Here is a 26,933-nt window from a genome sequence, read left to right as displayed (position 1 = left end):
TAGAACGTCGACAGAATGTCGAAATGGGGTACACTAGACCGGCGAAAAACTTGTCCGTGTCGCCACGGAAGCGTGAAAATCGTCGGTGAAAACCAGTAATCTTTATATAGGGTATCTTTATAACTCTATTTCAAGCAAAATTATACAGGTTTTGCACTAAAAATTAACCTTTTTATAAATCAAATTCGTCCTTTTTCAAGGAGAATATGGTAACCTAAATAGTTAAAACAATATATCGATTCCTGCCAGAATCGAACTTCATTTATTCTTCGCTATAGTATGGACGAGTTTTTAGCGGTCCAGTGCACGAGTAAAATGTAAAATAATTGGATGCAGAGAATTTGATAAAAAGAAAGTCAATCGCTAATGTTTCGTGCCTATTTTCTTATGAGAGGAAGATTGATTTTTACAGTCTCGAAGTGTTACGGTGATAAAAGATAACAATAGATTAGAGAAAATCGGTTTTTCGTCGCAGTGCCGGATAATAAAGGGGGGGGGGGGACTGTTTGATTACACTGGTTCAGGTTTGTACTATAGTAATCCTCCTAAAATACACTAACGTGATAAAAGGTATTTAAAGTGGCGGTATATTGTACAAGTAAGAGTGTAGTGTGTATCATGGTGGTTGAGTTTTCAAGTAGACGCAGATACTGGCAGATTGTTGGGAGATGTTGGTGTATTGTACTATAATAAATGACGCTGTAATCGAAACCTCTGAAATACGTGATCCCCGCGAGTAAAAATGCTACAAAATTTTGATTGCATAACCCTTCGATAACATTTTTTATTAACCGATCGATTAGAAAAATATCACACTAAATATTCCCACAAATTATACTTCACAAATTTGTTATATGATAATTTTACATGTACTGAAAATAATGGCAGTGTAATGATCGTAGATACTGTAATAAATACACAACATACGACGTAAACCTACAGAAATGTAATGTTGTAGCAGCTGAAACTATAGAATCACGCATACGTGTAACTGCTGGCTGCTGAAGTCACGTATACGTGACAACGGCCGTCAACATGACAAAATCTACCGAGATTCATGATTACTCATGAATGGACTTAAATTTTCCCCATTGAATCGAAATTTGGAACCAAAGAAAATGTTAAACGGAGGAGAATCGGAGGTTAATAAGGGCAGTCTTGTTCACAAATCTTCGTGGAGGGGGGGGGGGGGGGGGGGGAAATATCTCCCAACAGCTCCCAAAAAGTTCGTGACATCCTGATTCCAAATTTCTCACCCTCAAACTATCGATCGGAGATAGTTTACGATCGTTCGACGACCGTTTTTCTCGTTTTCGTCTTCGGTTCGACAATGTCGCTCGATTGTAAGCGACAAATTCGCGTTCCGAACCGGAGAATCGTCGAATCGGTGCATTGGCCGCGTGACTACAACGCAAGGATAAGCATCGACGAGAGTGACGAACCGTCGAGGATGATTAAAAAAAAAAAAGGAATTACTGTAGCACTCTATAACCTTAAGCGGTTAAAATATTTTCTGATCGTTTATCGTTTTGTCGTCCTCGTTCGGTTCGCTTATTTCTCTCACGGATTACTTGAATTCGCCTGGCGATACTGATCAGTAGTTAGGGCTAATTAACCTCTTAGCTGCGTCGTTTTGGCATCGACAATGTTCTCCCAGCGGGGAATCATTTTTAATTTCGCAAATTATTAATCGAAAAGAATAAAGACCGCACCATATGGTACGTTACGCAATAATCTATGATTTTACAATCGGACCACATGGTTCGTTCCACAATTAAGAGGTTAAGAACGAATCAGGAATAATTAGGGTGCTTGGAGACGCACAGGGTTTGTAATCTTTTTCAAAATTTTGCGTTCGATTCGTTTAAATTTTTTTGCATTGAATTTTCGATGATGATTGAAAGCACTGCGTTAATATTGCTAATTTCAATGTTTATTTTCTTTAGTCGTTCAAATCGTTCGCTTCGGGTCACGTGACGTTAAAATTGTTTACACTTTATACAATCTTTTACAACGGTTCTCGCGTGTCAATAATCTTTCCACGCGTCCTCAAACTTCACGGATAACCGTATCGATCGCTTTCCGAGAATTACCCTTTGTAAATTTATTTGCATACATGTAAAAAGAAAGACGAAAATAAAAGTACCCACGTAGCGAATCGAGTAGTTTAGGATCGAAAATATTTAAAAAATTTAATGTACGGAATAACAACCTGCGAGATAGAGTTGTTTTAAACAAATACGTAGGTACATTTAAAATAGGTATTTACGACTTCGAAAGCTTGAAAAGTATGACCTTGAAATATATTTTTTTTTATCAGAATGTTTATCGCGTCCAAACAAATAATGTTTTCCTTCGACAGTTTTTCGTGTCGTCGTAAACAAGTTAGATGTACAAGGTGATCAAATAATTCGAAAACAAGTTTTTCACTTCAAGATTTCAAAGAAATAAAATCGATTTTTGCTAACTTTGAAACTAGAAGATCTCCTTGGATGGTCAACTCTATACATAATTGTTAAATTTGATAAAGACGCCACGGAAGGAAAAGAAACGTGGTAATGTATTATCTCCGTGGATCAGATCGTTGCGTCGATGTGTGTTTTCACGAGGGCAAGGACATCCAATGATAAATGTCCTTCGAGCGCGTACATTTTTATCAATTTCCATCCCTCTTTTCTGCTTCGTGATCACTGTCGCCCTTGTCCCCCCCCCCCCCTTCCCTCTTTCGTTTGCTTTAATCTTTCTGTTTCACCGTGTCTCCGTTTTCTTCTTTGATTCACGACGTTGCTTTCGTTCCTGACAATCGAACGAATTTACTTTGAACATTCGTCGGGGGCCGAACCGCGCTCGAGGCTCGATTACAAACCCTGAACGGATGGGCGCGAAGACTTTCTAAAGCAGTGTTCCTCAAACCGTGATCTGCAGAGATCTATATGTTCGGAAAATAAAAAAAAAAAAAAAACATATTATACAGGATATCCCATCTTAAATGCTTCGCTGTATTTTGACGGTACGAGAAAGTGTCAGAACAAAAAAATCATTTGTTTAGGGAAGGCAAATATACAGGGTGTTCGGCCACCCCTGGGAAAAATTTTAATAGGGGATTCTAGAGGCCAAAATAAGACGAAAATGAAGAATACCAATTTGTTGATGGAGGCTTCGTTAAAAAGTTATTAACAATTAAATTAAAAAATTTCAAATCGTTCTGAAAAAATTATTTTCGGTCGCAGGGGTCAATTACAATCATTTTCGGTCAACAGACATACCCCCGAAATCCTACTCAGTTTCGAGAAAAAAATTCCTTACCGATAATATAATTTCTGGCCAGAAATGTCTGCCCGAATTTTCATGCGAATCTTTAAAACGTCATAACTTCTGAACGGATTGGACGATTTTAATGTTTAAAAAAGCAAACTACGCGTATTTTGATGGGGAATATGTACAAATCGCAAAAATATTCGAAAAGTTGGTCCTTGACCCCGCAAAATGAGAAAAACCCCATAAAAATGGTCAAATTTTCAAACAGCCATAACTCCTACAATTGTGAACATATTTCAATGAAACTTTTTTCTGAAGTAGAGTTCATGGGTACCTACAAAAAAGTATTGGGCAACTTTTCTGTAGGGCGTCAAATAAAAATACTAAAAATCAAAAACGAATTTTTAAGAAAAATCGACAGGGGGTAGGTGCCTAAATTTTTCGACGAAAAAAAAAAATTTCAAATCGTTCTGAAAAAATTATTTTCGATTGTGGGGGTCAATTACAATCATTTTTGGTGAATAGACATACCCCCGAAATCCTATCCACTTTCGAGAAAAAAATTCAGTACGGGTGAAACTTTAAACGTTAATAACTGTTTAACGAAGCCTTCATCAACAAATTGGTATTCTTGATTTTCGTCTTATTTTGGCCTCTAGAATCCCTCATTAAAATTTTTCCCAGTGGTGGCCGAACACCCTTATATCACAAACACACAGATAGTGAATTTTATGATCGATTAAAATGAATGCAATAAAAATGTTTCGTGTATAAATTTCCACTTTTTTTTCAAAGAGGTTGGTACGAAGAAGTTTGAAAACCACCGACGCAGTCTGCGAAAGGGTGCTGTTTGAGAAACACTGTTCTAAAGGATCGGTGGCAAAGGCGTCCACGAGATTATCCCTGGACGCGAAGCTGGTATCGCCTACGGACACCCGTACGCATACGTATGTACTATTTACGAGTGTTTCTAATCGGCAAAGAGACTCGTGATTACTCTGTCAACGTCGACTCTCTAGTTTTCCACGAGTCACTGGTTAATTTGCAACATCCTCGCCAACGCTTCAATTAAGACGAAACACACGGACAATATACTTTACAACTTGCACACCTAACCCAGCGAACATCTTCACGAGCGTCACGTGACTCGCGGCGCACGATGTGTCACGTGATACTTTTACGTAACATTTCCCGCGTAAAAGCGACATTTTTAATCAATTTTCGTTTTGTTCTCGACGATTTCGCTGCGATTTAACTTAAACTTTTTATAACTACGAGTGATTCTTAAGTTACGTACCCCCGTGTATCTACAGTTTCAAACATCGATTGGATCTTTCTCTTACCAACGCACGCCATTGTTGTTTCGAAGCAATATGGCCGGCTAGAAATTTATTTGAAACATCGTCTTACATGATTAATTTAGTTAATTCAATGATAATTAGTCGGATTATTATCTTTTCTAAAAATGTTTCCTAACCTATACAAAAATTTTCGTTCACATTTAAGATTCACAATTTTTATACTGGTTCCAAGTAATTGGAATTGGAAATTTTGTTAATAAATTGGGTGGCCTGTATATCGAGAAATAAGCACATTCCTTTAAAATCACGAAATAAGTTACGAGATAAAAAAGAAGAGGAAGATTGTTCGTCGTAGCGAAATCATCGAGACGTTGGTAGCGAATGTTCGCCAAGCTGGTGAAAGGGACAATTATCTGCGAAACGTATACGCGTTTACGTGTATAATACTTGTACTAGTACTTAGGATAGAATCGGGGAAAATTAACTGAAATCAAGAGAAGGCGGGAGGCTGAATAGTGTCCTCTCAATATGGCCGCCCTTTGGTCCAGGGATCGTTCGACGATCCTTGTATGTGTGTCGTCTCTTGTTGACGCTAAAGATGGGTGTATAATAATCATATACAATATATCTCCAATGTACATACGCATTAAATATCTTAACGTACATGGTGTCCCATCGGAAACGGAACATCCAATCGGCTCATTTACTTTTTACGATTTGAAAAAGTGTTTCAGGTATGTCTTGAATGGTTTCAATGAGGGGAGGAGGGGGGAAATATTCCGTCTCACCATATACGCACTGTCTAATCACTAAAATTATGTCTGAAACATTTGTTCGCGTCGTCGAAAACAAAGGAGATAATTAGTTGTTCTCTTTCTGATAAGACACTCTGTATATATTTATGTATATGAATATATATATATATATGTATATAGAATTATAAATTATTATCGTGTTTGTATAGTTAGATTCGAGGGTGACTTACTGGTGGGTCTTTCGAGCACTCTTTTGCGAACCTGTGCTAGACATACCTCGTGGGGCACCTTTAAACAGAACGATCATTTATTATTGGGCTCGGCTGCAACGAGCGTTCGTTTACCGTTAGACGGTCGTCGTTATTGATCACTGACGATTCTTTTAGGCTACTCTCACAGTTGATGGGTGTTTGCACGAACTGTATCTACCTCGTGCGACATATGAACCTAGAGATTAGTGCCTACATTAAATGTCGAGGTATCTAAGCAAGAAGTGCAAAACGCGAGGAAAAGATAGGACTAGTGCTGCCTCTAGTAGCCCAGTACACCCTGTAATGGGTCATAAAAGTCTTCGTTAATTTTAAGCAATGGTATATTTTAGAACCTTAGGGGCGATCGCCGTCATCGTCTTTCCCTTGGATCCACCTATGACCATAAACTCTACAGTTGGAACGACTGTGTGCGTGTTCTTGCGAATCACAGTGCGCACAACAGACACGCGTTTGCTGTGAGAATAGCCTTCAAGTGCCAGCGGAGCCGAGTCCGCCCGAAAATAGCCGAACGACGGACACGAATGTTAACCGAGCTTGGGTGTCGTGCGACGATTGCATTGCGACCGTAGGGAGTCGAGATTCTACTCTCGTTATCCTCTTCGCGGCGATAAAACGTACGCGCGCGATTCTGAAGGGCGGAGAAAAAAAAATAAAGCAAAACAAAGGCACGGAATAACGTGAAACACAAATTGCATCGATGAAACGAGAGAAGTATGGCTCGTGAATGGTGACGCGTTTATCGATAGAGGGAACGCGCGACACGAATGAAATGAACGCACGGCATAAAAACAGTTATTTTTTGACATTGTGGTTGATTCTCATTGGCGCTCGAGGGACGCTCACGGTTAAGCGACGCTCACGCCAGTGCATCGAAAATAATATTAACGACAAATAATCAATTTTTCTTCGCTTTTCACGTTTCCGAATGTTTTAACTCAAACAGTAAGTGTCGTTTGCGCTTAGTTTTCAAGATATCGTTGTTGGAAATTCATTAGAACTATTGGCGCGTGCTAGCAGTAGAGAAAACGATACGTTGGCCCAGTTTAAGTAACAAAAAATTCTAACGCAACGAAATATCTGATCTATTTTAATTTGCACGATGTTTCGAATGCTCTGGAACGTCTAATAATAATTAACTCTGGAACAACAGCGTGAGTATTGCTTGGTCGTTACGTCCATCAAGCGTTAGTGGGTATCAAGCTTTGCTGATACACGAGGCGAGATCAGGCGACACCAACGAACACGTGTAACACGAAACTCGAAGCCGAACGTGTATATATCGGCACGGACGAATGCAAAACAATTTCGTTTCGCTGGTCGACCAGCGTCGAGCATGCACAATGATACATCATCTCGCGCCTCGAGGCGTTCTGTCAAAATCGTACGCCGAGAGTCAACGATTTCTTATCGCGCTCCTGGCGTTTCTCGATCCTCCTTGCCCCCGTTAAAGTAGTCGTAATACTTCTCGCCGTCGTGAAGTTCACTCGCAGTTATCTCATACAGTGTGGCTTGTACATTTTTGACTTCGTAGAGTCATCGCTGACGAACCAAATCTACTATACTACGACCCATGCTATGGCCATAAATTTATCGCGAATAGACCACGGAACAGGGGCAAGGATCCGAAATCGTCGTTCCCGAACCACGAAAGAAGCCACGAATACCACATTCAAGCGTCTCCCATGCCGCGACGCTGCCAGTTACGGTACTTACTGTTCTTCTTGTACAGCAGGATTTCGAATTGATCGTGAATCTGGCTCTCGAGGCATTCCTCGATCCTGGCGATCGTCCCTTTGTCCGTCAACTCCCCGTACATGAATCCGCAGCGGCAGGACTTTTGCATAACCTGACGACAGATCAGCAAATATTACCCATTTCGGGTCGTTTGCTGACGCGGTGCAATATTGCCCCGCTCGTTGCAATCGAATCGGGCTCGCCCAATTGCGCGCTGAGAGGTCTGGGCGGGAATTTATTCCAGGAATTGGTCGAGCTCAAAGGAAGGAGATGGTTCGGTTGCAAGTAGAACCTCGAGCTTTCAAGCTCGATCACTTTACTCATCTAACGATACACGACTCTTCAACTTCGAAATAAAAAAAAAAGTAGCTACTGTTCCCGAGTAACCAAAATAAATGTTAAAATTTAATCGATTAAATTCTTTTTTTCTCATGATCATACAGTTAGTCTTTTTTTAAACAAGTTCGTTTTGCGTTGCTTTTTTTTTTAGAGAACGGTCGTAACACCGTTATGAGACTGATTACCACGAACGACGGTCATGGCCGCTGCGTGCACATTACATAAATTCGACGTAACGGGTCGATTTAATTACAGGAGAAAGGATAATGGAAAAGTGGTAATTGCACGGAATCGTTGCTACCGCGGAACCTCTCGATGGTCCCTGCCTCGTGTTTTTCCACGGTTTGTTCGTTAAACCTTCGCGCGTGCAGCTAATGCAGGGAACTGGATCGAAATTGGCGCGGTTATAATGTACAATTTACATTAAACCGATTATGTTTACGTGGATACTTGAAGGTAATCGGATCAACGGCGGCAATTTCCGTTGGATAAAATTAATCGTCACGCGGGATAATGCGGGTGAAACCCATTTTGCTAGGATTACGAGCGGTACGTCGTCGAAGATCCACGCGTTCCGTAACATTTTTTCACGTTGAAATTCGACATTGCAGAATCATTGGACGATTCTTCGTGGAAAAACGAATCGAAAATGTAGAATGAAATTTTGTCACAGAGGGCTCGGTTTTCGAGTAAAACGGTTTTGAAGATTGTTGTGATAAATTTTGTGTTTCAAATTTTTAGTCCGACATTTTTATTAAAAAATTTTGAATAAAAATTTCTGCGCAAGGAACCACTAACCAATGTAGTTTACGATACCTGGGCAAGCGTTAAAAATGTCCGATCGCGATCGGATTTTCGAAAACCAGAATCGCTCGTGTAAATCGATAATCGGCTCACGAAAAAGGAAGAAAGGGAATTTAAAAGTGATGTACGGGCAGACGAGACAATGGTGAGGGGAAAGGGCGAGGGTGGGGTGGGGGTGGGCGGTTCAGTGAAGCAACGATTGCGGAGAAGAGAGGATTACCTCGGCACGATTATAGCCAGAGATTTTGCAAAAGCTTTCGTTGCAATAGACAATAGGGAAGTCGACGATCTGAGCGTTCGCCAGGAGAAAACTGCTGTCAGCTGTGAACAGAAAAAGAAAAACAATCGATTACATAATTGTTTCATTTCGCTTCTATCATTATGTTTTAATGCAATGTGTATCAGCAGTGTTTAAAAAGGACAAAGAGATGTAATAATTTCACGTCCTGAACGATTGAATAATTTAATTAATTATTTACCGATCAAAATCGAAACTGATCGGTGGTCACATAATGGAAAAAATTATATGGAATAATCAGTATAAAGTTACACATTGAAATGTAATACAAATGGAAGCGTATCATAGCAATTCATTTTCGAAATATCGAGTTACCATTATTCGCGAACCATTATTCGATTACAATTATTATTGTTATCTTCGTATTTGTTACATTTGTTTCTTCTCCCTTAATTTGAAATATTCAGCACGGTCGATCGACTATGGAAAATTCATCAGACTGTAACCTCAAAATTTTACTAATTATACACGGTGTTCACCCCTGGTAAAATTTTAATGGGAGATTCTGGAGGACAAAATAAAACGAAAATCAAGAGTCTCAATTTCTTGACTGAGGCTTCGTTAAAAAGTTATTAAAAAACTAAATTAAAAAATTTCCAATCATTCTGAAAAAATTATTTTTGGATGCGGGGATCGATTATAATCATTTTTGGTCATTACACATACCTCCGAAATCCTACTCAGTTTCGAAAACAAAATTCCTTACCGAAAATATAATTTCTGACCAGAAATGTCTGTACGAATTTTCATGCGAATCTTTAAAACGTCATAACTTCTGAACGGATTGGACGATTTTAATGTTTAAAAAAGCAAACTACGCGTATTTTGATGGAGAATATGTACAAATCGCAAAAATATTCGAAAAGTTGGTCCTTGACCCCGCAAAATGAGAAAAACCCCATAAAAATGGTCCAATTTTCAAATAGCCATAACTCCTACAATTGTGAATATATTTCAATGAAACTTTTTTCTGAAGTAGAGCTCGTGGGTACCTACAAAAAAGTATTACACAACTTTTCTGTAGAGCGTCAAACAAAATTACTAAAAATGAAAAACGAATTTTTAAGAAAAATCGACAGGGATAGTGCCTAAATTTTTCGGCGAAAAAAAAAATTTCGAATCGTTCTAAAAAAATTATTTTCAGATATGGGGGTCAATTACAATCATTTTTGGTGAATAGACATAACCTCGAAATCCTAACCATTTTCGAGAAAAAAAATTCAGTAAGTGGACAAATTTTTCGACAAAATTGAAAACTTTCGAATCGTTCTAGAAAAATTATTTTCAGTTGCGGGGGCCAATTACAATCATTTTTGGTCAATAGACATACCCCCAAAATCCTACGCATTTTCGAGAAAAAAATTCAGTACTGGCGGAAATTCAAACGTTAATAACTTTTTAACGAAGCCTCCATCAACAAATTGGTATTCTTGATTTTCGTCTTATTTTGGCCTGTAGAATCTCCCATTAAAATTTTTCCCAGAGGTGGCCGAACACCCTGTATATGACGCTCGGACCAGTTTTCAAGCGTTGTTATTGGTTCATGTATTTCGTATGGATTAGTTTTTCACCTACCAGTATTTTAATTTACATTCACATTCTTCTTGATAAAATAAAAAAAAGAAAAAAACGAAACATCAATTTTTAGAGAATAATAATTTTGTACTCGTTGGTTTAATATCAGTCAGCAGTTTAATATCACCAGTTTTTTTTATTATTAAAGTCGAATAGTTCCTGTTTTTTCATTCGTTCGCCATAACCCCATTACCGGCTTAATACGTCGCCAGTTTAACTGGCTGCGTCTCCATGGTTTCCTTCGGTTTATTTCGCTACCCCCACTTCACAGAGCATCTGCAGCCGCGACGTTTAATAATAAAATGTCGCTTTATAAAGCGCGGGCCGCTTTGCGGGCAATGCAGGAAAAGGATATTAATATTTTTCTGCTGAGCGAGACTCGATTCCCTCTGTCGGTAATATTGAAAAACGAAGCAGCTTTTTCCACTGGATACGACAGGCAGGATTAGCTCCGTGCATTCTGTGCAATTGGACTATACGTTGGTAGTCAACTCCACGAAATTATTCTTAGATTTCTAAATTACTTACTGGCCACAAAACAAAATCTTTTACTACAGTTCAAATTTTACGCGGCGTCCGTGATGCGTGCAAGTATCGTGCAGTTCACGGTCCGAGGATTACACAACCCGTAGCTATAATATTTCGACTCACTTTAGAATCCCTTAAATCACCCGAGTATTTTTTTTTACAGCCAGCCATAAATCACGGGGCGACGCGAATTAACACAGGGTAGTTGGTCGTAATGTCTTTCCTGGCGCAACGCGGTCTGCACCATGTTTCACGCCGCCAGGGCTGGCGTTAGAAATTATTAACGCACCGATACTTCATATTTAAGTATCCTCTTCCAACTCGTTTTATACGGTGAAAATAAACGAGATCTGAATTTTTAAGTCGGACGACCTGCTGTCGAGCTTGGTTACAATCTTTTTAAAAATTTACTAGTTAATAATTTCATCTGTTCGTATGGAAAGCTAGACCAGAATCCCCCATAAAAGGCGTCCCTGCGATCCGCGGGGCAGCGAGTTGCAAACTCGACAAATCGTCGTCGATTAAACCTTCGCGAATAAATTGTAACGACCGAAACAAGATCGTGTTTATAGTTCGTAACGAACTGCGTTTAGTCGACGAAGCTTGCGACGACGCGACCTTCGGAGTTTTTCCTTACGTTTCCTCGACGTTTGCCATTTCGAAACGGCTCGTGCCTCGTCGGGACGATAACGATAATCGCGGCTATGCCTGAGTTAACTCGGTTTCCGTGCACGCCAGTCGCTACAGTCGCGCGTCTGCTCGTTCGAATGCACACTCCTGACCCGGTCTCGACGCTCGAAACAGGTCAAGGCCACTCACATCGACCTTATGCACCTCCTACGCGACCGATTCGCAGCGATAAGATTCGAACACTTCTTCGAATCGGTTCGAATTTAGATTATTTATTATTATCGAAATTTGACCCAGCTTTGGATGGTATTCGATTTTACATACGTGTCTGCGTGGCATAGGTTTGTTTAATAACTCATAACATAACGTAATTTGATTGAAACGCGCCATAAAATATATTTAGAAACGCTAATTAGAATAATTACATCCAAGTAAACATATTGAAAGTATGAACGTGGCATTAGGTTCAGCCGTTCGGATCGCGGATAGATGTCGCCAACCGTGCAGTGTATAATGTTTCCGCGATTAAACGTTGTTCTCTGTCTCGATCATCCTAAAATAGAACGTCAGGGATCCTCGACCGACCGGGCCAGACAGAAGTGCGCGCGCCAGCTAGAGAGGAGGGGAGGACGAGAGAAAAGACGGTGGGATAGCAGACGTTGCAACAGGGAGGCACTTTTGATCGAGTGTCCTCTCGAATGGCGGCTCTTCTCCTCGATAGTCTCTGAACGGTGCATTCTCGAATGCAGCCAAGCGCGTGGCGGCTCGCTCGCCAGCAGGCCTATGCAACAGGGGCTCGAAAGAGCTCGTAGTTCCTCGAGAAGGTTGCCAACTGGTAAGCACTTGGGGCCAAATGTGTCAATTAAACGAAGATCAGGATATACGATCGTCGACGAATACTCGACGCTGATCTTAAGGAAGAATATGATTGGTCGCGTGGACTCGCGGTTGCCAGTAGAGGACGAATCCCAAGACTTGAAAGAAAGATAGGAATCTAACGGGTATCGAGTGTTGCTTCCGAGTCTCAGATGTTGATGCCTCGAAATGTTGCCAGCTGCACCCTTCGGCGAGTTTGCCAATTCTGCATGAACGATGGTTAGAAAATTGAACATCAATCTTCGGGAGATCAGCGAAGAACGTTATTGTTATAACATACTTGATTAAGATTTAAGTTCTGTGTATATGTCGTTCGAACATCTTAAGTTCCAAATGTGATAATAAATTTTCTTCTTCGATTGCACCTAATCCCACTAAACTCTCTCCTATTGATTATTTTTCGAAGTTTTATAATATATGAATATATAGTAATTAAAACAGAAATAATATTCTACGTTCGATTATAATGTCGTGTCCTGGTCGTGGATTTTTAATGCGTTCGTCGGTATAGGTTAGAATGAATTCGATTCAGCAAAGCGGGGCGTCTTTTGAATATGGATGAGATTAACAGACTGATGTAAGAGAACGTTCCAAGCCCCCCAACGATAAACAGACCTCTTTCAACCTGCAATGATCAACTTTTAAGAGCCCTCAAAGCGTTTCAAGTTCGCATTCTTTTCTGAGAGATACTGTTAGCTCACTCACGGGGGAAGGACCTCAACTGCATATACCACTTCGATTTCAATGATATTTCGTAGAATGATAGAATGTACATTTTCAACGATATGTGGTAAACAATCGATTACTTTGTTACATGAAAATTGGCACTGGGCACACTGTATTTGTTTATACGAACGTAAAACAAATAAATCGTCGCTGACAACACATACGTAGCGTTGAATCCGAGCGTCACGCATGTGTGACGTGTGGCAGTGACGTGTTAAATAGATACACATACGCTATTGAGGTTAGATTCAATAACAGCACCTAGCTGCACCTTCCTTTTCACGCGTTTATACGTATCGACGTTTGAAGCAGCGTTTCTCAACCTTTATTAGCTCAATGTCCCCTCGTCAATTTTATTTACATCTGATTATTTTCGTATCAATAATATATATTGCAAGACTTGAAAAATTGCATAGTTTTAGTTTCTTCTTTTATAGTTCCCTCTGTATTCGTTTCTGTGAAATGAAGTACATTAAATTGACACTTAAATACACCCATTCGCGCAATGAAATTGCTACTTCTATTTATTGTGCTATAAAAACCACAGGGAATAGTATTGCAGAGGGAGTTTCGGACGAAAGGAACAGTTAAAACGAATGGCGCGTGAGTTTCAGCTCGGAAAATTGCTCCTTCTTCCCTTGATCAGCTGGATAACATCTCGACGGAAATCTTACATCGCCGGAAGTCGACGGAAATGCGATATTTCTCCGTCGACCGGCACTTATCTCCCATTTTTCGCGAAACGATTTCACGAGCATCCGGTTGGAAGTTCCGGACAACTTTGTCGTAGGAAATCGTACACGGTCCATTGTGGAATTATCGAATTTAAAATTAAACGGTTCCCTAGACTTTTCCGAGATTCGAGGCGAGTGTCGGTAGTGAAAGACAATGGATAATCCGCTTCCACCCTCGATATTCGTTCGATGGAAATTATGCTTCGCGTCAAGCGTGACGTGAAAAGCATAATGTATTTTGAGCTTCTTGATCCTAAGCTAACTATTACGTCAGATGTTTATCGTCAACCATTAGACTCTTCGGTAATCATTAACTGACGGACGTCCTGAGTTCGTAACAGAAGCAGAGTAATTCCGTTGCATGATAATGCTTGTCCATGAATTTTAAAAGCCAGCCAACGGAAAAATAAAGTTTTAGGTTAGGAAACAGTGACTTGCTCTTTGCGTAAAGCAGTGTTTCCAAAGTAGGGGGCGCAACTTCTACGATTGAAGGGAGAGAGTTTAAGATCCAAAGGAAAAATTCAAACTCTGTGTGTTTGTGATTTCTCTGTAATTTCTAATATTTTCGCCCAATTCAGATGAAATTTTGTTCAATTGTTCTTTATGTTCCGAAAGAGAGCATAGGTTATTTTATTTATGGATGCTACAAGGCTTTAATCGATGGGTTCTCTATCAAAATTATATTATTAATATAATACAGTAAATAATTTATTGGAAACGTAATTTGATTTCATTAATACACGAATGTATTGATTTAGAATATGATTTAAATAAATAAAATTAATTCCTGAACGACCCGATAATTAACAGTCCTACCACTTCAAATGCAAGTACTTAATAATATTAACCGATACACAATTTATGCAATGTCTATATACGGCGGCGAGTATAACTTTTTTTTCAATTCTTCGAAAACCTGTATTCTTTCGTTTAAAAGTATGTTCGATTCTGTAGTATTTTTATGTAAACAAAGTACACCTTCGGAAACTTTTTTAAACGTTCTTCTTGTGGAACAAATACTTTGAAATTTGCGTAATAAAAGTTAGATGGGAACAGTTATTTCCGAACTTTTGTTGAAGAAAGTTTCATAAACTAAATAAAACCAGGATACAAATTCTATACTAATTTTATATCCATTAGGAAATTGTTAAAAACTGACATAAAATTTGCCCAACTGTTCTATTTTGTATGGCATAAAAAAATTCGTGGGACGTTCGCGTGGACTTTTGCCACCGACGGTACCCACTTCCGGTGGAACGGCTAATCTTCGAAAGTTCGCCGAGTATCGACGCTTCGAAACGTACGAGTTTTTTTTTATCTTCTCCCAGGAGGGTGCAGTCGCCGCCACGTACGGCTAAGGGTGGGAAAAAAAGGCTACCTTGAAAACGAGCATTGACTATGCTCGCCCGAAGAAGGTCGACCGGCTTTAGTTACGTTATATTTATCGCGTGGCATAATCGATAGTTCGTCCCTCAGGTAAACAGCGTGGGAGTAATCGTTATTTCGGGCAGAAGCACGTCGTTGCATGCCCGTACTTGAACCACTTTCATCGTTCCCAACGAACTCCGCCATTGGCCGGTCAATCGTCAAGAAAAATAGCGATTATTGCCCCCTGAACATTGTACCGTCCCACAAAAGACAATTTTTCCCATTACTACGCAAAAATTTTAAACATTTAAGAACGTATTTTGAGGAACATCTCGTAGAAAGAGTCCGCGGGGAAAATAGGTTAAGAACCACCGATCCAGTCCGCTTTTACGGTGACCTATAATGTTACGAACGAAGGAAATGGAATGAACGTGATAGCCACGCGTGGCTACTGGGCCGCCAGTCGTGTACCAAAATGAGACAACTTGATGGCTGGGCACGCTGATGATTGGCCGTAGCGTAATAGCGACGCCTGTTCTCACACGCATTGTCATTATTGGCTGAGTCGCTCACAACTACAATTCCATCGCGTGACGAAGGACGCGAACGAAACGTATCGAGACAGAGTAAGATGGAAGAAGAGTGAGCGACATTGGCGTAACCGTACACTCGGAATACTAACCATGAATACAAAAAAAATGTATCTCTCGTGGATATGGAGATCGTACTACTATGCAGCGTGACGTAAGAGCAGGATTTTCTGGTGGGAGTTAGGCGGCGCGAAGACCTACTCCCCTTGCCCTTGCACGCTGTTCAGGTTGGCGGTGCCAGCGAGTCGTCTTAGGCCACGTTTACAATAACCGGGCACATTTATTATCCTTATTATTGCCACTATTATATTGACATTTGGGCACTCGCTTTATAGGAAACAAGAAATCTCGCGGAATATTGAAAGAAAACCGGGTGCAGATCTTTTGTAGCACGAGAAAAAATTTTAAATATGCATGCGGTAGTTACATTACGAATTGTATCCTCTTCCAGAACCATTGCATTAGCTGATTGGTTTCGCCAACGCCGCGTTCAACTGTAGTTAGATTTCAATTTTTTTTAGTGGAAGGTAGACAAGCGCAGGAATTTAACACGGTTAGTCTACGTGTACGGAGGATAGGCGAAGCTGAAATAATAGGTGGAAATTGTATCGCATTCTGTTTTAAAATATGTGGAATTGAATTTGGTAAATTTAGCACGCAATCAACGGAAGTGGTTGAATAAAATAGAGCTTCCTTTTTCTCCGTGTTCTTTTTACCAAGCAGTACATATGGTTCTGGTAAAATTTAATTAACCGTTGGAACCAAGATCCTACACCAAATTCTATGCGAATTCGAAACTGGCAATAAATACACAAGTAGAAACACTTCAAAGAACATTAATTTGTTAACAAAGTAAAAGAAAAAAAAGGTTTCGATTATCCACAACTTTCTGGGTTAAAAATATTTGTTCTCAGCCCCTTAATCTTGTAAGCCACCCTATCCCTTAAGGGCTGCGCCCTCCGTATTAAAACATATTGCTACAAGGGTATGGCGTTCATTTTCTATCGATCTGAAAACCATCTAAATTGAAAAAACTGAAAAAAATTCTCGAAAGGAAAGAGTAGCCTTAAAAAATTAAGCAATTATCTGAAAGCAAAATTCTGTTCTTTCTTGAAATCTTGATCTTGTACGTTTCCGTCGTTGCCCACGCGATCGAAAAACATCCATTCTCGCGGTCAGGAAATAAGCACACGCGCGTGCACGCGCACGCACGGAGGTCTGATGTTTAATGGACTTTTCTACTTAGAGGCCAATAAAGTGCCCTGAACAGTCCCGAACATCTTTCCCCTTTCACGTGAAAATGCTAATCTACCCTTGGACGCCAGCGCAGCGTGCTTCTCAGCTCGAGCGGAGAGAGAAGGAAAGTCTTCCGACAGAGAGAGTCGGAAAGCGGCAAGGTTTCAAAGGTTACGTTTGCTTGAAGCGAAATTTAAGACTTCTTGCGCGTTCGAGTAACACGAGCAAGGAAATTAAAATTATTTTCATAATGATTGCATTATTAATGACATGCGTATATGTGTATGTACACATATATGTATATAAGACGTCTTAGACCATTCGTCCAACCCTTTCACAATGGAGAATTTTGAAGGACTTTAATTGAATTTTAATTTTCAATAAAAATAGGAAAGCGTTTAACCCACTCCAAGACCAATTCATTGACCTGTAACATTTTGGGTCTTTCAAGGTCATCCAAGATCATTGAATGGCGTTCTAAACTTATCTATATTCCATTTCTAACCTCAAAATATTGCAGAAAAATGAAATAACGAAACAGAACCGAACGAAGGACTACGTTAGACGAGGAGGTAAGAGATAATAGACTTGGTGATGTTTCTGAATGTAGAGTAGGTCGGAAGGGCATGTATTTCTGTAGGAAGGGAATTGTAATACCTAGCGGAGTTACAGTAAGTCCTCGTTTTACGAGGTTAAATCGTTCCCGGAGCTTTCCGCATGAACAGAGTACCCGCGGAAGTCGAATTATACAAATACGATGTATTCATATTTGAGGGAGGAAAAGATCAGTCCTGAAAATACGATTCCCTTTTGCTATGGAATTCAAGTTGTTAAATTATCCGAAAAAATTGATTATCCGAACATCCTGTCCCTCTATTAGTTCGGATGATTAGGTTTCCACTGTAACACGTTATCTTATTTCACGGTTATTTTATGCATTAACCTTGAAAATAATATTTTCGTATTTCAATTGATAAAATAAAGAGACACTTCTGAAATTAATTTTCCGTCGAAACTGTTTGCAAACTACAAAACAATTTTTTTATAGACGGATAAATAGTCGTTAGTTACATAACCTGTAGGGTCATCTTTTAAAAGAATTACCGTTAATCGAATACGATTTAAACTTGTTAAAAGAACCCTTCCTTTCAATTACTGAACGGCGTAATATTTTCTTACAGTTTTAATTGAAAAGAACAGTACACCCCAACGAATGCTGGATAAAGTCAAACTTCAATTGAATTAACGGTAATAGATAGTTGGAAATGCTTGGACTTAATTTCCCTGGAGCAACAGAAAGTTGCGACGCCATCTAGTTCTCCTCGTTTACGCGAACAGCGACGCACAGCGGTTGCAGAGCTGCTACTAACGAACACTTTTAATTACCAATTACTAACTCCGCCGACAGACTGAAATTTTCAATTTATCCGCCGCCGAAAAATAATCATTTGGCTCAAACAGAATTTGAACACCCTGTATAACAAATTACTAGATGTCAACTCCTAACCTAAAAGTATTTATTATTCGGGTTAATAATTTTTTGTTTTGCGCTTATATTTTGTTAAGCGTACTGTATAGAGCAATATTATATAGCTATAAATTGCTACACATTTCGACGCAATTAATTATATTACAAAGTATGAGGTATCTCGAAAACAAGGAACACAGTCATTAATTGGTTGGATAGATTCCACAACCAATGGCTCGTCCAGAATGCTTCGTTGACGATGATCCCTTTTCACTACTCCCGCGGCTGACCATTATCGGGTTATTCTACTGGTCGCGCGATAAGTTTCAGGCTAATCGCGGTATCACCGAGCGCGTGAAATTTTGCGACAGATCCACGAAACAAGCTTACAGAAAGGAACTTCGTGCTTTCAGTAGAGATAAGCTCTGTTCGAAGTTCCCCTCAGCCCAAAGTGTAGATAATCTTAGCTAGAAATCAGCGTAGCTTCATGAAAACGTATTCTGTACCATACACGAGGGATGTACTTAGAGTATGCATCGAAGAAAGGAAGCACAGAGTCCTCTGCGAGACGCAGGAACCGGGAAAATTGACCTCGTTACGATATGCAAAACGAATAGCTTGGAAATAATTTTGTTTTGACATGCAGAGATGTACTCGATTTGACCATTAAATGGAAAAATACGATTAGGAGCACTGTATGGAAATTGTAAAGCAATGCAACGATTCAATTTATATACGTCGTATTAATATCCAGACTCCGATAATGTTTCTCTTCGTTGCATATAATGATTGCAGACGTTCAGCGTTAAATTATTCTGCTCTCTCAGACGGACATTCGAAAAATTTGTTGCTCGATATATGGTTTAATGGATGGTAGTACGTTTCATGTCAACTCTTTTTCTTTTTGTATATTTTTGACATTTTGGCGTTACAATCAATTTTAAGAGAAGTATAGGTGTTCGACCACCCCTGGGAAAAATTTTAATCGGGAATTCTAGAGGCCAAAATAAGACGCAAATCAAGAATACCAATTTGTTGATGGAGGCTTTGTTAAAAAGTTATTAACAATTAAATCCAAAAATTTAAAATCGTTCTGAAAAAATTATTTTCGGTTGCGGGGGTCAATTGTAATAATTTTTGGTGAATAGACATACCCCCGAAATCCTACCCACTTTCGAGAAAAAAATTCGACTAGGTACTGAAATTTTTAGACGAAATTAAAAAATTTCAAATCATACTAAAAAAATTATATTTAGTTACAGGGGTCAATTACAATCATTTTTGGTCATTACACATACCCCCGAAATCCTACTCAGTTTCGAGAAAAAAATTCCTTATCGAAAATATAATTTCAGGCCAGAAATGTCTGTCCGAATTTTCATGCGAATCTTTAAAACGTCATAACTTCTGAACGGATTGGACGATTTTAATGTTCAAAAAGCCAAACGCCGCGTATTTTAGTGTAGAATATGTAGAAATTCTAAAAATATTCGAAAAGTTGTTCCTTGACACCCTAAAATGAGTAAAACCACGTAAAAATGGTCAAATTTTCAAATAGCCATAACTCCTACAATTGTGAATATATTTCAATGAAACTTTTTTCTGAAGTAGAGCTCATGGGTACCTACAAAAAAGTATTACATAACTTTTCTGTAGGGCGTCAAATAAAATTACTAAAAATGAAAAAGGAATTTTTAAGAAAAATCGATAGGGGGTAGGGTAGGGTGCTTAAATTTTTCGACGAAAAAAAAAATTTTTAATTAATTCTGAAAAAATTATTTTTGGATGCGGGGATCGATTACAATCATTTTTGGTGAATACACATACTTCCGAAATCCTACCCATTTTCGAGAAAAAAATTCGAGTAAGTGCTGAAAGTTTTGGGTGAAAAAGAAGACTTTCGAATCGTCTTGGAAAAATTATTTTTAGTTGCAGGGGTCAATTGCAAGCATTTTTGGTCAACAGACATAACCCCGAAATCCTACGCAGTTTCGAGAAAAAAATTCCTTATCGAAAATCTAATTAGGTGCCTAAATTTTTCGACGAAAAAAAAACATTTCAAATCGTTTTGGAAAAATTATTTTCCGTTGCGGGGGTCAATTACAATCATTTTTGGTGAATAGACATAACCCCGAAATTCTGCGCATTTTCGAGAAAAAAATTCAGTACGTGCGGAACTTTAAACGTTAATAACTTTTTAAAGAAGCCTCCATCAACAAATTGGTATTCTTGATTTTCGTCTTAATTTGGCCTCTAGAATTCCTCATTAAAATTTTTCCCAGGAGTGTCCGAACACTCTGTATATCTACTTACGATGGTACATTGTAACACGACTTTCAAGTGACCTGGAATAGAAAAACTTATTCGATCGGACCGGCGCGACTGGTCGCATAGTGCGTCGGTTCGCCGAAGGGTTCTGTAAACGAAATCGAGTCTATGTTGCGATAGGCGTGAGGTGCAGCCGTCACGGCCACCTGCGGACGCGTGCAACTGTACAGGCAGCACCTTGACCCAGCGATCTGGCTTCGGTCGCGGTCTGAAACTCGCGTGCGAATCAAGATTAAGTAGCCGCAACGGCTGACCTTACTCCGCGAACACGATCGCCGGCGCGCGTAATAAAATGTGTCTTACCCCCTAAGACGTTCGCGCCACCTACCGCAAAACCGTTACGCGGAAACGGCGTTTCGAGTGTAGGGTATATAAATTAAAACACAAACGCTCGGACACTGCTGGAACGTGATACGGGTATTTATAAATAGACCTCGCGACGAGGCGAATTCTACGAATTCAATCGAGACAGAGACATACGACGAGTGTGAGGGAGATAGAATGCTAGCAGGTGCAGACAGAGTCGAACGTCAACGGTCTCGTCTCATATTTCACCATCGTCTCGTTCGACGCTCGAAGACGTTTGACTTCTAAGAATCGAGAAAAACAGCAACGGACGCTAGCGTGGGAAAAAGAATGGACGAGGCTCGATGGAGGGCGAACGACTTTTCGTCTTTCCTTGTCTTTCCCATTGAAAACAACGAAAACAGGCGTTTAATTGTACGGCGAAAAATCACTCGATGATTATGATAATGGTACTAATGATATTGATACGATACAAAAATTTACTTCACAAATTTTCGGGGGGAATAAATTTGTGGCACGATGAAAGGGGAACATTGTAACGCAATGGAAGGATTTTCTAATAAATTGCTCGTTGACTCGCGTTGAGCCCTACAACCGAGGGGCGATTACGTTTCGCAAACCTTTATCGCAGATTGCCAACGGATTATCGTCGTTAATCGACGATTCGACCTTCGACTAAAACGCACGCTAGAACTCCGAACTGGCTCGAGTCGATCGCTCGAGAGATAACCTCGGTGGACGCGAAAACTTTTACTCGGACGACACACAAAGACGTTACGTAAGCGCATTACCGCAAAATAGATTCCCGAAATTTATGGAAGGCGTAAAATTCAATAGTATTTGGATTAGATTGCGAATCTCTGTATACTTCCTCTGTGTACAGTACTTTGTTTTATTCTTGGTTATTCGAATCAACTTACGACACCTTTTAATTCTGTACCTTGACTCGAAGAGGCATTAATGGTAAAAAATTGAACACCACGTTTTTAAGCTTAACGAGTACAGAAAAAAAAATGAAAAATCATGTTTTCGATTGGTAAGAATTTAGGGAAGTCTTAGATAGGATCATTGTCATCGATAATCAAATAAATAACAAAGAGCAAATGCAAACAGAAACCATAAAACTTACTAAAGGCTACACAAGAGTAGCAGGACAAAGTAGTTAAAACCAAACTGAGTTTGAAACCAAAATTAAGTTAATTAAGCATATTCAATTTTTGATCTCTAATCCCTCCTATTCCGGTATCGAGATACAGAGTTAGAGCTTGATGAATATTATTCCTCTTTTTCTCTTTGACGATCCATCGATTGGCCTATGACAAATCGAATTCGGTTCGGAGGCACTTTTGACCCTTCCGTTCGGTTATAACCTTTGTAGGTCGAGTGGACGAGGGACGAGTCGCTGCGGTATCGGTGTCAATCGGACGAAAGATCTGAACGTTATTCCGTCCTAATCGGAACAAAGAATCCTCACGAGTGTACTAACAGGCGACAGGTTGAACTGCATTCCCATCGATGCGCCGTTTCAGCGATCAATACGCCTTTAAAACGCGCCGCGGCGTCACCGATGCCGGTCTGGCGTAGATGCTTCTCGAACGGACTGTGCCACGCCACGAGAAAACAGAACGCTTTTATTAGGTCGCCTGACACGTGACACATGAAATTGCCCAGTTCTACCGAGCCAAAATGGACACGCTGCAGTTCCGAAAAATTACATTTCGTTCCACGAAAATATTTTAATCTCTTTATTTAACGATATTACTTCTCGCGTAAGAGAAGAGAAAGAAATTAATAAAGATGTAAATCAATGTTGGTGACTTCTGGGACACCTTATACGTCAAAAGCAGGGATTTTTAATTCCATACTACACGTTACACGTGTCTTCTTAATGCAAGATTAAAACTGTATACTCTAGATACCACTGTTCGAATGATAATTGCAAAGAGTGCGGGTGTATTGTATAACCTGTCGTGCGACACGATCGTGTTAGATGGCAGTAAAACATTGCCATAAAATCTGTCATACTGTAGATTTGATGAACGACAGATTGGAAGTTGCGTGATCGTACAACGACTGGATGGAAAGATTCCCTCTATGATTTTAGCTTCGAAAGAGGAACGTTGATGTGTACGTACTTATGTATAAGTAGTTCTCGTTTTCAAAACGCAAAATCGGTAGCGACGTTTTACTCGAAATCGTGGCAGACTAGGATTTTTAAATGTAGTTAAGAACCAGCCATTCATAAACATAAAAATGCAATTTTCGGGAATCTAAAAAAAAATGCAAAATTATAAAAGCAGCTAACTTTACAGATTTATTTCTATGTACAGATTAAACAAATCTTGTTAACAAGATAATCATGGCGCAGACGATCCTGTATCACGCTAATAGCCCGTCTCGAGCTACACTTTTTAATGGATTAAGCAATTAAATAATCGCAGTCGTCTTTTGTCCCTCGTTGCTCCCCGTTTGTCCTGCAATTAGCCGTTTCGTGAATTTTACGTCCATAAACAAAGCTCTCTTAATTACCTCCACGCGTTTCGCATGATTAATTGGCCCATCACGCGAGTAATTCGTGCGACAGCTTTAAGAGTCCTCTCTCCTTTGGAGACCCATACGAAAGTATTTTTCTACTATTGTTTTTAGCAAAAAAGCTACAATACCTATTAACTTGAAATTTTACACACTTATTCTTCGCGCTAATCAACGCGTAAAATATTAAAAATACAAAGTTGTAGAATTTAAGATCATCAAACTAAAAATATATTATTTTTCAAACTTTCCTCATCTATTTGCAGCGTTAGTTTCAACTGTATAGCATTTGGTATTTCAAATAGTATTCGAAATAGTTTTTCCTCCAAATCTATCCAGCTCTGTTCGAGACACATAAACCAGCAGAAGGAGTATCCCACGAATTCTAGCACCTCATAAATTCCAACCGTATTTCAATGTATACCACGCACACGACTTACAAATCTTGCCTAACTTTGTTTAGTACTTTTATATTCTTTTATAGTACGTAATTTTTTGATTTTTTCATTTATTTATTTGTACACATTTATTTCCTCTTGTTGAAAAAACAAATAAATAAAATAAGCCACCACCCGGTCTAAATTTTTTTTCAACGAGTCCAATAATAAATGCACTTCAATTTTTTAAATATTATTCATTGATGATTGGGACAGATTAAGTAAAATTTATTTTTAAAACGAAAAACGAAGTCGATGTTTTCTTTGGTTTTTTTTTTTGGAAAATAATATTGGAATCCAGAGACATCGTTGTAGTTTCAGGTTTGAGTATTTACGTGACAATAAATAATTATAAATAATCAAAAAGGGGCATCGAAGACGATCGAAATTCGTAACGTAACTATTCACGGTGGGGAATTTGCCGGAATTTAATAGATTTTCGCCGCGTAGAGTAGGTTGGTACTGTGCATCCGCCGGGCGATCATTGAAAATTGCCGATATTCACCGATGAATACGGAATACCGAACGATCTCGTGAATGACAACGAGATAACCGAATCAACGACGGTATCTCCGTTATTAGGCGGCCGACGATTCCCTCGAATAATGGCTGGCTGCGCTACGTGCCCGCACATACGCGATACGTTTGCTTGGAAATACGACTGTCAGCCCCGACGAAATATTATTTGTAAATATGGCGAAATTTACTCGAACGACAATAACGTTTCAATAACTTGGATATCGACGCGATACGCGTAACCGAGCCGACTCTTTCGATATTTCCAATCTGCAGATACCCGAAAAAATTTTCAAATTCTCGAATTTCGAACGTTCACGTTCGTATTCTTGAAACCAAAAATTTATTAACGAAAAATGTTAAAAGATAATATTGATGTAAAAACGAATTGCAAGGAATCAAAGAATTTTTCGATTCGTCGTTGGGGAATTCCCGACTATAAAATGTCGAGCGAAAGACATGCCCCGTCGCGAAACGAAATCGTCAAGATTGTCACGAGAATCCAGTGGACAAATTTTTGAAAAGCGTCGTGGTGGGGTTGGTACGACGCGACGGGGTCCTACATGCGACACAGTTAGAAAAACATTTTTTCTCGAAGGCTTCTTGGATATTATCAGCCACGACACGCACCCTATCGTCTTCCCCTTGGCGTATCCAACGAAAAACGAAACTGCAACGATCACGAGCACGATTAGTCGACGAAACGAGCGTGGATCGCGTGTCGCCTGCGCCGCGGCCGGCTTCGATGGAAATCCGCCTCAAGGCTGACTCTTCGTCGTTCGAATTCCGGTGACAACCATGCGGCTTGTACGAGCCACATTTTTCCTCGTTTATTCGATGGCACCGCGTTGCGTGGCGAACGTAAGAAACGTGAAAATTGTGATAATAAAATACTGACAAGCAAACAAATACGACGGTAAAATTCCACCGGTAATTTATACGGAGATAATTCGAGGCAGTGTTTTTAAAAGCAGAGGGCGGTGACCTGTATATTAATTTTTCGTGACCTCCCGCAGTGTGTCCAGCAATAGATAAAGTAAAAAGAGTCTGTGTTTCGCAAATTTTTGTATCTTAAAATTCTAATAAAGGAACGTGGATTTTAATTGAATACGAAGAAAATAATAATTACGATTAACACACCCTGCAGATAATGGAGGAGTGTAGCAGTTTTTAGACAAAATGGTTCCTTCAACGGGAAAGGGAAGAACGAATTCAAAATAATGAAACGGAACCGAATGGAATTCAATTACCAACGAGTGGGGGAGGGGGCATCAAAGACTGCATGGTTCCAGCGAACAAAAGAGACGCGGGACGCCGATTTCCGGTATGGTTGAATCGCAAAAGAAAGTGGGGGCTCAATTTTCCGTATTTTTCTCAATTCGTTCCCTTCGACCCCCTTCCACCGATCTGATTGTTGTACTCCTGACGGACCAAAACTCGACGGGCAGAAGGAACTAATTGCGAAGAAACTAATTACGAAAGCTGAATTGCGTCGCTGCGCTCGGTGCATACGATTTCTCGTTAATGGCGGCTCGTATTGTTTCCCGGCTATACACAAGGGCTGCCTTTATCGGTACGCGATGTTGACGTCAGCAATCCTTTATCCGCTTTTTATTATAGAATTAAAAAGAGACGTGTCGGGAGATAAAATCCTTCCTCCCCCAAATATAGGATATCGAAATTTAAAAAATATTACTTATAATTATTATAATAAGTATCTTTAAAGGATACTCTGGAATATCGAGACTCGGAATAATTAAGATTCTCAATACTATTTAAAATTCTATATAAAATATATTTTCGACCATCGCGACTGGAAATAATATTCGGTAACTTTTGTGTAACTTTCGCAGCAGGGACACCTTGTACAACGTATTTAGTCACCTGGGAAAAATTTTAATGGGAGATTCTAGAGGCCGAAGTAAGACGAAAATCAAGAATACCAATTTGTTAATAGAGGCTTCGTTAAAAAGTTATTAACGTTTAAAGTTCCGCCTGTCCTGAATTTTTTTCTAGAAAGTGGGTAGGATTTCAAGGGTTTGTGTATTCATCAAAAATGATTGTAATTGATCCCCGCAACTAGAAATAATTTTTTCAGAATGATTTGAAATTTTTTAATTTAATTTTTTAATAACGTTTTAACGAAGGCTCAATCGACAAATTGATATTCTTGATTTTCGTCTTATTTTGGCCTCTAGAATCTCCCATTAAAATTTTTCCCAGGAGTAGCCGAACACCCTGTATATCGTACGATCAAACAGAGGTTATGTTGCGCAGCGTGTTCACGGTTCGCGTGAAATCGAACAGGAAACGGAATACGTG

The 26,933-nt window shown here is 39.5% G+C and overlaps 1 protein-coding gene across 8 annotated transcripts in view; it reads right to left on the bottom strand.

Annotated features, from left to right (window-relative positions):
- Eag (potassium voltage-gated channel protein ether a go-go) overlaps positions 1–26,933 on the bottom strand; it is a 99,428-nt gene that overhangs the window by 27,882 nt on the left and 44,613 nt on the right. For 4 of the 8 annotated variants that reach the window (XM_076777908.1, XM_076777910.1, XM_076777909.1 and 1 more), the window contains exons 3-6: positions 8,684–8,784; positions 7,300–7,432; positions 5,545–5,602; positions 5,045–5,151 (exon numbers count right to left, since the gene is read on the bottom strand). In XM_076777908.1, coding sequence (XP_076634023.1) covers positions 5,045–5,151; positions 5,545–5,602; positions 7,300–7,432; positions 8,684–8,784 — 399 coding nt within the window. Of the gene's footprint in view, positions 1–4,369; positions 5,018–5,044; positions 5,152–5,544; positions 5,603–7,299; positions 7,433–8,683; positions 8,785–26,933 lie in introns of those variants that run through there. The other 4 variants (XM_076777912.1, XM_076777913.1, XM_076777914.1 and 1 more) reach the window with 2 other exon arrangements.

The sequence above is a fragment of the Colletes latitarsis genome, chromosome 11, assembly GCF_051014445.1.
Source record: "Colletes latitarsis isolate SP2378_abdomen chromosome 11, iyColLati1, whole genome shotgun sequence".
Taxonomy (NCBI): domain Eukaryota; kingdom Metazoa; phylum Arthropoda; class Insecta; order Hymenoptera; family Colletidae; genus Colletes; species Colletes latitarsis.
This window is presented reverse-complemented; position numbering and strand designations above follow the sequence as displayed.